Source organism: Ornithorhynchus anatinus, chromosome X2 (assembly GCF_004115215.2).
Source record: "Ornithorhynchus anatinus isolate Pmale09 chromosome X2, mOrnAna1.pri.v4, whole genome shotgun sequence".
NCBI lineage: Eukaryota > Metazoa > Chordata > Mammalia > Monotremata > Ornithorhynchidae > Ornithorhynchus > Ornithorhynchus anatinus.
Genome location: NC_041750.1, coordinates 17077244 through 17091825, shown reverse-complemented (window position 1 = coordinate 17091825; position 14582 = coordinate 17077244). Strand labels below are relative to the sequence as shown.

General features: G+C 52.4%; 1 protein-coding gene across 6 annotated transcripts in view; it reads left to right on the top strand.

Annotated features, from left to right (window-relative positions):
- The window catches only part of CACNA2D2 (calcium voltage-gated channel auxiliary subunit alpha2delta 2), a 543198-nt gene that overhangs the window by 520133 nt on the left and 8483 nt on the right, over positions 1 to 14582 (top strand). For 5 of the 6 annotated variants that reach the window (XM_029052860.2, XM_029052861.2, XM_029052859.2 and 2 more), the window contains exons 20-26: positions 238 to 309; positions 740 to 801; positions 3545 to 3621; positions 5029 to 5049; positions 9586 to 9646; positions 13871 to 13968; positions 14469 to 14559. In XM_029052860.2, coding sequence (XP_028908693.1) covers positions 238 to 309; positions 740 to 801; positions 3545 to 3621; positions 5029 to 5049; positions 9586 to 9646; positions 13871 to 13968; positions 14469 to 14559 — 482 coding nt within the window. The remainder of the gene's footprint in view (positions 1 to 237; positions 310 to 739; positions 802 to 3544; positions 3622 to 5028; positions 5050 to 9585; positions 9647 to 13870; positions 13969 to 14468; positions 14560 to 14582) is intronic. The other variant, XM_029052856.2, reaches the window with a different exon arrangement.

Here is a 14582-nt window from a genome sequence, read left to right as displayed (position 1 = left end):
CTCAACCAGAACGGCACTCTGTAATTGCTTGACTCCCCTTCCGGCTGGGCCGAGCCTGCCAGATGGCCACTGGAAGTACAGCCTTGGTAGTTCTGAAAGGGCCATCCATTTGGCCAGGCCTGCTCCCCAGCCTCCTGTCCCCATCCCCCTCACATCTCTGTACCCAGCACCCAATCTTGCTGTAGCTAAACCCACCCCCTGTACCGAGTCATCCCTCCCACCCCCCCTCTTCTCCAGATCCGGAGAAGCATGATCGATGGGAACGAGGGACACAGACAAGTCAAGACGCTGATCAAATCCCTGGATGAGGTGAGGCTGACACCGGGGATGGGTAGGAAACAGAGTGGGCGAAAGCTCCCACGGACCCCAAGGGAGATCACAACCTTCTGTTCCACAACCCAGCCAGGAGTGTAGTTATATTGGTTGGGTTTGGGGTGTGTAAGTGCATTAGAGCCCATCAAAGGAATCATGCTCTTATATTGCATTTCTAAAGCCCAAACTTGTCTCATTGGTCTTCTGTACCAGATTTTAGCCCTGTCAGGCTTCTCCAAGTAACAACTCCCCCTCAGTCAGTCCCCCCAGGTGCCAAATCTCTTGGTTGCTCTGCTCTATTTAGAGTCAGGAATGCAGTGAGATGGCTAGAGGCCCCTGATGGTGCCCACACCTGTCTACCTCTTTGCCTGGGGCTTGCAAAGGTCCATTTCCCCCCTCCCTGACTCTTCATATCCCCTTTTCCCAGCGGTACATTGATGAAGTGATCCGGAACTACACCTGGGCCCCCATCAAGAGTACTAACTACAGGTGAGGAGGGCTGAGTAGGGGAGACAGGTCAGAATGTGGTTCCCAGCCCACAGATCCCTCCAAGGTGAAGGCAGTGGAGAGGGTGGGAGGTGGTCTCATCCCTACCATGGGTTTGGTTTTTTTTCCTGATACCTCTCTGGATTTGTTTTCTTGTCCTCCCTCAACTTCTTCCCAAGCCCCCTCTGGTGGGAGAGTCAGAGTCAGTCCCAGGATCTCAATCAATCCATCAATTACTGTGTGCAGAGCACTGTACTAACTGCTTGACATTTGAATGGCTGAGCTGGGACTTCAGCCTTTGAGGGGAGTTAGAGCTGCATCATCGCTTCCCGTAGCAAGCTCTGCCCGGGACTTACCTTCTAGAAGACCTAACTCCCCCTGCCCTTCTTTCCTTCCTCCCAGCTAGCTCTTGGCTTCTACCTCGTAACTGCTCAAGGCCTCTCCTGCATCCACCCTACTGCTGTCCCGGGGAGCAGGGGTTGGGAAGAGCACAGAGCAGAGCCCAGCTCAAACAGAGAAGCAGCATAGCCTGGTAAAAAGAGCCTAGGATTAGGAGGCAGGAGACCTGGGTTCTAATTCACGCTCTGCCATATGCCTACCACCTGACCTTGGGCAAGTCACTTCCACTTTTCTGGGCCTCAGTTTCTTCATCTGGAAAATGGGGATTCAATACCTATTCTCTCTCCCCTTTAGACTGTGAGACCCATCTGGGGCAAGGACTATGCCTGACCTGATTATCTTGAATGTACTCCAATGCTCAACACAGTGCTTGGCACCTAATTAGCATTTAACAAACTCCACTACGGCTGTTTATTGTTATTAAATAAGATAGGGTGGGATATCTGCACCCACCCTCTGCTGGCAAGGAGGAAATATGAGACTGGCCCAGAGTCTTTACCTGCCCTAAAACATGGACCGTATTATCACTTTGCACTGGAATGTACCTTTGGAATAGTGAGTTCCAGCCATGTTCTAGCCTATGGGTTGATAAATCTGAACATGGCCGCTTCTCCAACCGTAAATTACAGGATAGAGATGTGGCATAGTCCAGCCACAACTCTGGCCTGTAATTTACAGTGACTGTGGATGGGATAACCCACCCACCCCCAGAATGTCACGCTGAGGTATCGCACCCCAGAATGGCAGGCTACGGATCTCCACCTGCATCATATCACCCCAAATATCAGTTGGGGTTACCCCATACTAGATGATAGACTTCATTATCCCCACCGCCCCCACTGAGAATTTCAGATTGCTTGAAGCCATTCCAGATAGCAACCTCTGAAATCCCAGCCAGATATTATACCGTGCTTGGTTTGCCCACACCCCGGAATTCCAGACTGTCTTATCCCACCCTGGGTGGATATCACGTGTTCTCACCCCTGAGAAAGCCACCCTCGCTGTTCCATCGTAGACTTCCAGGTTGCATTCTCAGATCGCCAGTATCAGAAGGGGCCATATGCCCCTCGCACCAAGGTGTTCACAGATGAGCCTTTATTCTGCTCCCGATTTCAGCTGCATTAATAATGGAGGTGGCACCAGCAGGGGTGTGATGTGACTTTTCTGCCCCGGAGGTGGTTGTAGGATTTCTACTGAGAGCCAAAGGCTCTGAAGGGGATTGGGGGGAGTTCAAAGGACACTGGGGAGAGCTCCACAGTTGGGATATTGGCGTGAATCCCCGAGGGGGTATGAGGTGGGGTGGGGCAGAATGTGAGGGAAACCCCCAAGCCCAGGGTTTGAATCTGAGGCCCTCCAGCGCAGCCAGCTCTATCTCTGACTGCTAGTGGGGCTTCCGTGAGTTCCCTAGGGAAACCAACCCTGAGTTCCCCTCCTGGCCAGATGGGCCTAGCAGTTCAGAGTCCCAGGACTGACATATCCAGGTGCCGTCTTGGAATCACCCTTATCTGGTTCCTTGATCCCTTCTCTTCCTCAATCCCAGCTGCTCCCAACAGGACTACGCCAGAGGCACCTGCCGCAGAAGGCTCAGGCCTGGAATGAGGAAACGAACCTAGTACTCAGTCTCAGTGAGCAGCCACAGAGCCGCCTTTTCCATCAAGGAAACACAGAAATCCCACTGTCAGCACTACAGGGGTGGGAGGGGAGGAGTTGTCCCAGTGAGGAAGGGAGGATTAAGGACTAGGAATGTTAGGGACATCCGAGTCCCTAACGTTAGGAAGCAGCAAGGCCTAGTGGGAAGAGCCCAGACCTAGGAGTCAGAGGACCTGGGTTCTAATCCCACCTCTGCCAATTGCTTGTGGGGTGACCTTGGGCAAGTCCCTTCATTTCTCTGTGTCTCAGTTTTCTCAACTTTACAGTGATAATTCAATACCTCTTTTCCATTGTACTTAGGCTGCGAGCCCTATGCGGGATAGGGAGTGTGTCCAACCTAATTAACTTGTATCCACCTTAGCACTCAGCACTTGTATCTACCTCAGTGCTTGACTCGTAGTAGGCGCTTAACAAATAATAATAATAATAATAGCGTGGAGACCCAGAGGAAGCCGGAGCCCCACCCAGCCCTCTCCACCGGGGTCGACAAAGAGGGCAGGCTTCTTCCTCCAGAGGGAAGCAGCAACCAGGCACAGGCAGCTCACCCTGGCCCGCTCCCTGCCCCCTCTAGTCCTTTGCACTTGGAGCTACCACTGGGGCTGGGGCTTTATCCCAACCGGGCTGAGTGTTCCCCTTCTGAGGGAATGACGGGAGCTCTTCTCTGTTTTCTCCTGCCTCAACCCCCAACCAACTGCAGCCTTGGCCTGGTGCTCCCCCCGTATAGCACATACTACATCCGCGCCAACCTCAGCGACCAGATCCTCCAGGTCAAGTGTAAGTAACCGCCGCCCCCTGCCTGCTGCCCTGTCACCTGCCTCTGTCCCTGAACCCCCACCCTCCCCCAGCTGGTGCCGCCGGGGGGCAGCAGACGACAAAAACTTTTTGCTGCTCCTAAAGAGAAAACTTTATAGCCATGGAAAGTGCAAAAAGAAAAAAAGCAAGCTCAAAGGAAAAGCGTTTGAGTGGCAGTGCTGGATGCATCACCCAGACCCCCTCCCCCTTGGGCACTCCAAACCAACCCTGAGGCCAGCTGCACCCCCCTGGGCCCTGCTGCTGCCTCCGCGCTCAGCGATGGTTCTGGAACAGCCTGCTAAATGGAAAGTCCTGTGGAAATTGGCATGTTTCTCCTTTTTATTATAATTTGGGTTTTTAACCATTATTTTTATTGTTTACATTTAGGTTTCTGTTTTATTTTATTAATCTGTGTATTGCTGTGTTAGCCTGCCTTCCTCTCTCTGCCCCCACCCTCTCTCTTTTCTCCCCTTATCTCTCTCCTTTTTCTTGCTTTCTCTCCTCTGTCCTCTCACTGTCCGCACCTTTATTGATTCGTTTTCTTTCTCTGAATCTGCCCCTTTTCTCCTCGGATCTTTTCTTCCCTTCTCTTGGTGCCTCCGCCTCCGCCCCCCCCCTTCTCTTTCCCTCACTTTTTGGTCTCTCCCCAACTTTCTTCCCCTTGCTCCCACATTTTCTTCACTCTTTCCCTCCATCTTCCTTCCTCTCCCAAATGGACGTTCAATAAATGCTACTATTACCACCCCTACGACTATGATTACAACTACGACTACCACCCCATTACCGCTGCTGCTGCTCCTCTCCCCCCTTCCTTTTCCCTCTGGCTCTCTTCTTTACTCCCTCTCCCTCTCTCTCTCTCTTCACCCCGTCACTCCTCTGCCTTCTCACCTCTGGTCCTCATTCTCTCTTTCTTTTCTCCTAACTCTCTTCCCTTCTCCCTCCCTCTCCCTGCTCCACTCTTTCTCACCTATGGATTTAGCCTTGACTTTTCTGCATGTCCTGCTAATGTAGTGAGAACATTTCTATATCAAGACTGTTGCAGTTGTTTGCTACTGACTTTCATTTTTATTTTTGGTTGTTAAATATATATATATTTATATATTTCTAGAACAATACCTAGACATTTGGGTTCCTATCATTTTCCTGTGGCCTTTCCTTTAGGTTATATCGTGGACTTCTTTTTTGAGTTTCTCTCTCTCATGTCGTTTTTTGCAAGAGGTTTCCTTTCAGTATGATTATGATACACAATATTTTTATTCAAACAACGATTGAATAAAATATTGTTTGTGCCCCTTCCCCTTTCCACCCAACCCCTTTTTTTTTGTTTTGTTTTTTTGTTTTTTTGTTTGTTTGTTTTTCTTGCTTTCTCTCTATGGTGGACTCACACAGTGCAAACCATCAAAATGAAGGGCAAGTATATTCAGAATTAGAACACTAAACCCTTCACCCCCTCCCTGCTCCCCATGTCCAGTTCTCTCCCTCCCTTCTCCCCACTCCCCCCTCCGATTCCACCTCACTGGATCTCTCCCCCACCTGCTTGCCCCATCTCCCTGCCCGTCTTGCCACGTCTAACCTGCAAACCGCGGACTCCCCACCCCATCCCTCGAGTCCCCCCCCCCCCAACCCTTTTCTTTGAAAGCAACATGTCTTGTTCTGTTCATGAGAGCTTCCTCACAGCTGAGCTCCCTTTGCCCCCTCCCTAGCCTGTGCATTGTGCCGAGGCTCGTTCCCAAACCCAAGCCACCTGCCCTCATTTGGTTTCTCTCCAGCAAGGTTTTTCTGCATAGCTAGTTTGATAGCCTGCTGTTCCTCTCCCCCAAACCTACATGCCCTTCTTTTTCTCCTCCTCCTCCTCCCCTTTTTGCTCCCTCTCCACTTGTCTCCCTTCACCAAACCCTCTCCCTTTCCTAGCACCGGTCCCTCCTCTCCTCCCTGCCTTTCTTCAAGTCAACTCAACCTCTCAGGAACAGGGCTAGCTGGAACCTGCCAATCCCAGGAAACCTCACTGTGCTCGAGAGAGAATGGGAGCCAAATTCCCCAACCTGGGGATTCCGGGTCAAAGTTCAGGTCCCTAGAAAGCCCAGCAAGCTGAGCCCAGAAGAACTGTCTGTGGTGTGGCATTCCTCAGTTGGGCCCACTTCTGGGCTTCCCAGGCCCTGAGTGGTAGGGACCAGGCCGGAAGAATGTGGGAGGATGGGGCTCCCTGGGATACAAGTTTCCCATGGGCAGGAGATGGAGGGGAAGGAAAGGGAAAACAGAAAGAAAGAAAAGGAAGGCAAGGAAAGAAATGAAGAAAAGGAAGAGGGGGAAGAGAGAGACAGACTGAGATCAATGTTATTTATTGAGTGCCTACTATGTGCAGAGTACTATACTAAGCATTTCAGCACTGTACTAAGTGCTTGGTTGAGACTGAGAGATTGAGACTGAGAGAGGAGGGAAGGAGAGAAGGAAGGAAAGAAGTGGAGAGGGAAGAAAAGAGAAAAAGGAGGAAGGGGTGGAGAGAAGGGAGAAAAGAAGGGAGGCGATCGGCTGACAGTGGAGTTAACTAAGACAGAAGAGAAGCAGCTCCACAGGTGGGAAGAACCTGCTGAGTGATTTTACCCAGCATCTATTAAATCTCTTGGCCCCACCATCTTCTCCTTCTCTCTCTGTGTGTGTTTTTCTCTCTCTCTCTGGGTCTCCAACTCAGCTCTTCCCAAGATCACAACAGTGAGACCTAGAGCAGGAAGGGGCTCTCCTCCTCTTCCCCATCAATATTAAATATCTAGTATATCCCACTCACCTCTCTCCTGGTAGCCCTGGGGGATCTTAGCCTCTGGGACCTTGGGATTTGTTTGGGAGATAAGCAATGGAGGTCAGGGCCTCTCTTTCACCAGGGAGTTGGCCACCCCTCTCCCCCTGCCGTGGCTCTTGGAGGTTCGGTCTTTCTGGACATCCTAAGCCCCAGAACAGGAGATGTCAAGCTGCCCCAGCAGAGACCCCTGAGACAAGTGGAAAGGGGAGGATCAGATAAGTGGGGAGTGGGGGAAATGCCCTGTTCTGTCTAGCTTGAGTTGTCTCCTTCGTCTCCTCCTCCTCCTCCTTTTCCCCGCCCGATGACCTTGCAATGGTAATGCTGATGAGACAATGACCAGCGTCCCATATTCTTCCCTTCCTTATACCCTCTCCTTTCTCCCTCCTCCTTCTCCACTCATTGGCTTGTATCCAGACCCTGCCTTACAGTCCTGTCAGAAAGCAACAGTCCAACCAGTGGCAGGGTAACTTCCTCCAGACCCTCCCCCATTTCCCTCCCATCCCTTTGTGTCTGGTGGTGCACTGTGGGAAGTTGTCAGAGTAGCAGCAGGTTTGGGAGAAGCACAAGAGCGATGGAGCCGGAGAGGGGAAGTTCTGGCCTGTTTGGCCTTGGGGAGACTTCTCCATGAACAGACTGCCTACAAAGGGAGGGAAATGGTAGCCTCTTGGTGAGGAAAGGTGAGAGTTCTTGGGGCTGGCAAGGGATAGAGGCCAGGTTGAATTTCAGTCAATAGTCTTGTCCCCATTGGAGACCGAGCCAGATGGAAGCTGTCCCTGCCTTATTTGTGAACACTACCCTTTCATGAAATTCATGAACGTTCCCCTTTATCTTGGGGGTTCTTGAGGATTGGCACCTCAGTCCCTTCTCTGGAAATTCCTGGAGGCATTCTCTCGGGCAATCCTGTCATTCTGGAGTCCTTGTCCCTTGTACTTTGTGACCCTTCAAGAGAACAGAAAACCATCATCCCGGGCCTCTGGTGTTGATGTGGGGATCCCAAGGGACTGCTGTCCTCAGCTCTTCCAGACACTTCCCCCCCCACCCCCCAACCCCCCCACCATGCACACACAGAACACTCTCTCTTGCACTCTCTGTCTCTGTCTCCGTGTGGGTGGGGCCCGACACGTGCTGTGAATCGTGCATGCCTGGCTGCTGGGATCTGTAGTTTCAGCAAACCCCTAAGGACTTCCATGCAGGCATGTATCGTACAGGTGTGACTGCACCTTAGCCACCCCAGTTTCTACAGGTCGCAATGTTGGCCACCCTTCTCCCGCCCACTGTTTCATATCCTAGCCAGGTCCAGGACCATGCACGGTTCTATTGAGCAGATGGCACCCTACCCACTTGAGGGTGGTACCCAAGGTGACTGGGGCCAGGAGCTGTTGGGAGTGAAAGAATGGGCATCGGCCAGCAAGACCCTAATTTCGGCTCTTTGAAAATGCCAACTGGGCTCCTCAGGCCCTCTTTCCCGGTGTTAAACTTCTTCCTCTCAGGCCTATATCCTGAGTGCCCCCTAGTCTGTAGGCAGACAGAATATGTGACTTTCCCCTCCTCAGAATTAAGGGGAAAAATCTGTATGGCCACAAATTTTGGTGGCATTCGGAGTGCCCTGCCTCTTCTCCCCACCCTCCATCTCTTTCTCAAAGGACCAAGCCCCAGACCAGCAACCTGTTGGGATCAGAACCCAGGGATCCTCATTCCCAGCTCCACATCCTCTCCAAATGAATCTAGCCAGGACAGACTGGGCAGTCTGACTTTGAGCCTCAGTTCCTTCTGCCAAATGGACTAGCCTTTAGGAAAAATCAGTCAGTCAGTCAGTGGTATTTATTAAGTGCTTATTGGGTACAGAGCGCTATATTCAGTTCTTAGGAGAATACAGTATAACATAGTTGGTAGACAGGATCCCTGCACACAAAGGGCTTACAGTCTAAGGGCAGAAGAAGGCAAGAATTGAGATGAGAGAACGTGGGAGTGTTTGGGAATGGAGGGGTGATTGTGACTTGAGCTGATGACAGCGGAGCTAAGGAGCAGGGGATGTGGGAGGAGTCAACTATTTGTCTTAGTGGCATATTGGAATGGTACTGAGTAGAAGTCGGAGGGGGTGGGGGGTGTCACCCTGCCACCTGTCCATGTCCCCCTTCCAACCTAGCAAGATTTGGGGGATCCCCTAACCCCAATCTCAGTTTCCTGGTAGTTAACAGGGCCCCTGTGATGTACTGCAGCCCCACTCTTCCTGTGTATGCATCTCTGGTTGGACTGTCTCCATGAAAGATCCCAGTTTGGCCATGTTGATGCCTGAAAAAAAAAAAGAAAGAAAAATCTCTGTATTTTAAAACAAATTGTTTCTGTAAAGTCTCTTCCAACACAAGCATAGCATGCAGTTTTTTTTTCTTTCTCAATGTAATAAGAGAGAGACTCCCACATTACCTACCAAACATGCATATATATATAGTTGTGTGTGTATATATATGTGTGTGTGTGTATGTGTATATGTAAATATACAGCCTATATTAATACATATACAACCAAGCAAATATACTTCATTTCAGAACATGAATCCAAAACAAGGACCAAATCCACCCAAATGTGGGCAACATATTGGCTATAACTTTCCTTCTCTTGCGATGCTGCAGTTACCAGCGGGCTACCCCGCCCTTTGCCTTTCTCTCCTTCACACAAGTGAAATTGTCGGGTCTCCTTTTTTTTCTGGTGTCTCTCCTTCCAGTTCTTCTTTTCCTCCCTCTCCTCCTTTTCTTTCCTCATCCCTTCTCCTCCACTCTTCTTCCTCCTTTCCCTTCCCCTCCTCCTTCCCCAGCCCTTCCCTCCCTTTTTCCCCATCCCTTCTCCTTCTTTCCCTCTTCCCCATTCCTTCTCTTTCCTTTCCTCCTCCCCCCCTCCTCCTTCCTTTCCTCTTCCCCACTCCTTCTCCTTCCTTTCCTCTTCCCCACTCCTTTCCCTTCCTTTCCTCTTCCCCACTCCTTCTCCTTCCTTTCCTCTTCCCCATTCCTCCTCCTTTCCTTCCTCCATTTCCTCCTCCTCCTCTCCCGTCTCCTCTTCTTCTTCTTCTTTCTCTTCCCCTTCAGTCCAGCTTTGAGACCCGAAGCTCCTTCTCCTCCCCAGGCCCCCCGCCGGATAACCTTACCTTTCTGTTGCAGATTTTGAGTTCCTGCTGCCAAACAGCTTTGAGTCCGAGGGACATGTTCTCATTGCTCCCAGGTAGCTTTGCGTGTGTGTGAGCTTGCTGAGGTGTCCATCTTCTGTCTCCCTGCTGACCCTGGGCCTCATACCTCCCTCTCCCACTCCTCCTTCCCCTCCCTTGCACTGTCACCTCTCATCGTGTCCAGCCCTTGTTCTCTGATCTCTCTTGTGTCTGTGTTGTGTGTCAGTGTGTCTCCCCTCTTCCTTCGCATCCCATAGAAACCCTCCTCCCCATTCCGAGGGGATCTTCTGCCCGTGCCCACCTCCCTGCCCAGTTCATATACATGAGCTCTGTATGGGTGGCTGCCAGTCCAGGCAGGCAGACATACAGGAACATGTATCCAGACACTATCTGGCCCTTGTCCACCCCGCCAGGCGACCCCAGCGAGCAGCAGACTAGAAGCCCAGAGACTGCCAGGCAGTGGTCTGGCCCTGATCTAGGTGGGAGAGGATTTTAGTGCCTAGACCTCTGAGGCAGTCCTAAGATGGCAGTCCCCAGCCCGGTACCCATCTCCAGGGCCTGGGTCCTCCGGAGCTCCACTTTGGCCACCTCCCTACCCAAGTGGATTTTGCTCTTGAGAGGAGCTGGAGGTCAGGAGGTTGGGATTGGGGTCTAGGCACTAAATGCCCCTTCTCCAAGGTGCCTGATATCCCCGCTGCCTTTTCTGTCTTCTGCCCCGGGGACGTGAGTTCTTTCTTCACCCCGATTTAGATCCTAACTCCTCCTGCAGGCACCTATTGCTTTATGGCATGGGATCCCCTTGAACCAAGTTGGTATCTCTTTGCATGTGAGGGAGGAACAGGATGGAGGAGGGCAGATAGAAGGAGAGGGGGAAAGAAGAACAGGCCCCGAAATTCCTGTGGACTGAACAACTCTGTGGGCATTGACTCAGTCAGTGGTCTGTAACGAGGGCCCTCCAGGCAGTGGCCCATATCAGGAGCTGAGGGAGCTGCCGAGAAAGAATGGGGAGCAGTGGTCAGATTGGAACTGGTCATGAGTCCTCTAGCCACTGTCTCTGCCCCTCAGGCAGTAAGGGGCTGGGACTCCCAGAGGCATTAGGCTCAGGCCCTCAGCCTCACTTTCTGCCCAGGTGCCCTCCTACCCCCATCCCAGGGGCATCCTCTTCAGTTCGCAGAGGAGGAAGTGCCTCCCCCTTAAATGAAATGATTTCTCTCCAGAACCCCAGCCCATGGGGTCTGGCAATGTGGGAGAGGGGGGTGGGGGTTCCAGATAGGTTTGGATCCACGTGGAGTCCTGACGGGGACCCCAGGTGCCAGGCATCCACTATCGAAGGGTCTTTTCAGCCCTTTCTGGACACCCTCGGGTCCTGTTAGGGACCTGGGATGAGTGAGGCTGGGAGACTAGACTCTCAACAGCCGCAGGGGTCTATCACCCCCCCCCGATACCCCTGTGGAGTGGGGGCCCATGCCCAGAGATGCAGCCTGCAGGCAGGGGCCAGGGGGCTTATCCTACTCATTGGGCAACCTGGGGATTCATCCTGGCCAGGGATAAAGGGCTTCACCAACCTCCTCCCATCCGGCCACCTGAAATGGTGTCCCAAGCCCTGAGGTTCTCAGGGCCCAGCACCTCCAAGTGGGAGGGAGGTGAAGGGGCCAGGAGGTGCTGGGCCCTGAGACCAAGAGACCAATATTGCTGAGGCTGAAACAGACATCGGAGAGTCCCTATTATTTCTGTCACCTCTTGGGAGAGTTTGAGGGGCAAAGACAACAGAGTACTTGTGTAGGTGCATACACACACACACACACACACACACACACTCCTGTCATTTTCACACACACATACACACATTGCACACTTCATGTCTGTGCTCTGGACATTCCTCTTCCAGCAACCTGTCTCTCTTCATGCCCAATTTGGATCGGGGAGCGTGTATGGGGTGTGATGGGTGGGACTGAGTGTACAAACGGAGGTCGGGGGATGCGGGGTGTGCTTGGCGGGTGGAGAGGTGTCCAAGTAAGTGTGGGAAGTGAATATGTAGATGTAGAGGGTATTTTGGGTGGTGAGTGTGGAAATGGAGGAGTGTGTGTGTGTGTGCGCACGTGCGCTTTGGGAGCGCCTGGGATATGGACGAAAATGAGTGTAGACTAGAGGGTGAATGTGTGTATGGTGATGAGAGTGTCTCTTGACTGTAAGCATATGGCCCCATGCTCCAGGCCCCTAAAACAGAGCCAGGTCCAGGCACTCGGGTACTCACCTGTCTAGGCTTCTCTCAACACTCTGCTGATGACGCTACAATCCCCAGGAGGTAAGTGTCAGTGGCCCCTACTGCATGGAGGAGGAAGCTGAGGCACAGCAGGGAGAAAGCATGACTCCCAAGCCAGTCAGTGGCACAACCAGGTCTAAACTCCAGGAGTCTGGGTATTTTCTCCCAATAATCAGATCCATGGTGCCCACGAACAAGTCAGTTCTAGCCCCTGTTCAGGTAAATCTCTCAGGCCTTATGATAAAGGGAACCCTTAAACTCTGAGGAGACTCTCAACCAGATTCAGACTCCTTAGTTCACCACCCCCCTCCAAAGGCTTGGAAGCTCCAGAGATGGGCTCGAATAGGCCCAACCCCAACAGGGTTAATTCAGGCTGGCAAAAAGAGGGTAAGTCACTTCACTTTTCTGTGCCTCAGTTCCCTCATCTGTCAAATGGGGATTGAGACTGTGAGCCCTAAGTGGGACAGGGACTGTTTCCAACCCGATTTGCTTAGTACAGTGCCAGGCACACAGGAAGCGCTTAACAAATACCACAATTATTATTATTATAAAGAGGGCCAGGCCTGGAGCAGACGTCCCTGGGGCAGCTGGTGGAGCCCCTTCAGGATTGGAGGTGCAAGAGGTGTTACCCAGCAGCCCTCTCTCAGACCACAGGGCAATCCCAGAGTCTTTACTTCACAGGCCCCAGAACTCTTACTGTGTCACTTGACAGCTCCAGCGAGGTGGCAAACAACCCACATCTGAGCACACATCAGGTCAAAAGAAGAGCCGACCCTCTTGGCCACCCAGATTATGCCCTCCAGGCAAAGTTCATGACTCTGAAAGGAATGCCAGGGCTGTACTTAGCCTGCCAAGTAGGCCTGAGAGTGACCTTCTTAACTGAGGGATTGCAGAGGATCCCGCTCCTTAAACTAGAGCCCACCCCCAACTGATTCCACCTCCTGATACCATCTGCCCCAGGAATATCCCTGGCCCAGGGCAAGAAGGGATATCGCCATCATTCGTGCTTGCTCATAGGATCCTTAAATTACTCCTCCCAACTCACGGCAGGGCCAGTTGCCTGGATGGCACTGCCAATTTGAGACCCTGCCAGTTATCCTGCTGTCCCTATCGAAGACCTTAGAATAAATTCAGCATCTCCACATGTTGTGCATTCTCCTTTGTCCAAGCCAGGGACGGCCAGTCAGTCAGCCAACAGTATTGATTGGACACCCTCCAGAAGCAGAGTGCCTTGTATTGGTATTATGGGTTTACAAAAGAAGACACAGTCCCTGACCACATAAACCTTGGTGATGCCCTTTCCGAGTCATTCCGAGCCTTGAGGGAAAACCTCTTCTCTGGCTCTCTTTTCTGCCCTACGTAACGCCTCAAAACCCCATGGCTCTCTCTACTGTGCCAGCCTTAGCCATACCCTACACAATCAACTAATGGGAGTACCCAGGGATGCTCCCCCAGAATTACTGCCAGAGATCCAAGCCGCAATAACTCCCTTACCCAGGATGGACACATACAACCCACGGGTAACTTCATGTTCCGACACTCACCGCCTAAGCACACACACACACACACACACACACACAACTGTACTTAAATGCACTCACTACCTCATCCACTCAAAGAGCCCTATACAAACCCCTACCCACCTATGCACCACTTCACTCAGAACTCCCGCCACTACAACCTATATCTACACATCATACAGATTCACACCCACCATTCTCCTATCCAGGAAAACATACCTCCTGCAGACAGCCATACCCATTCATCCACACATGCCCACGCACAAACTGATAAATAGACACCGTCACCCCCCCCCACACACACACACCACAGCCCCATTCACACACATTCTTATACCTCAACAGCATGCACACGGATTGCACACGTCCCTAGTGTGTTTTCCCCTTTCCTTCACACGTTCAGCCTCTTCTGTCTGTCACTTCCTGCCACGTGGGCTCTGTTTCTCAGACTCCAAACCCCACCCCTTCTCGCCCCCCTCCCCCACCCTCCACCCCAGAGCATACTGCAATGACCTGGACCTGTCGGACAACAACACCGAGTTCCTGGAGAACTTCATTGCGCTCATGGAGAAGGTGACCCCCGACTCCAAGCAGTGTGAGTGCTATAGGGCGGGGCCCGTGCTACCCTGCAGCCGGCTACTCCTTGCACGGAGCCCAGTCTGCCCTGGGGGGGCGGGGAGGGGGGCAGGGAGGGGACACAAAAGGAAGACCCTGAGGAGAAAAGCAGAAGCAGCTGGTGTGGCAAGTGGGAGGGAAGGTACTGGGTCGAAAGAAGCAAGGACACTGGAAATTAGCTTGAGGCCAGTCGTTCAGACCTTTTATAAGGGACCGTAGGTGCAAGAGTTCTCCCTGGACATGCAGAGTGGGTTGGTGGGCAGAAGGACAGCATCTAGAGGTCTGGTCGGACCACCCGAGCCGGGCCTGCGGCGGGGCTGGGTGCTCGGCAGACGACGGGCCAGGAGGGAGAGGTAGAGGCAGTCCAGAGGAAGCAGCGGAGCCCCAAGGAGAGAAGGGATGAGAAGGAGGAGAGCAGAAACTCAAAGTGCCCCCTTCCCCACCCTCCCCACTCCCTCCCTGTCCATATTGGTTCCCAAGGTGACAACTTCTTACTTCACAACCTCATCCTGGACACGGGCATCACACAACAACTGGTGGAGAAGGTGTGGAAGGACCAAGACTTGAACACGTAGGCATCGCCCCTTCCTACCT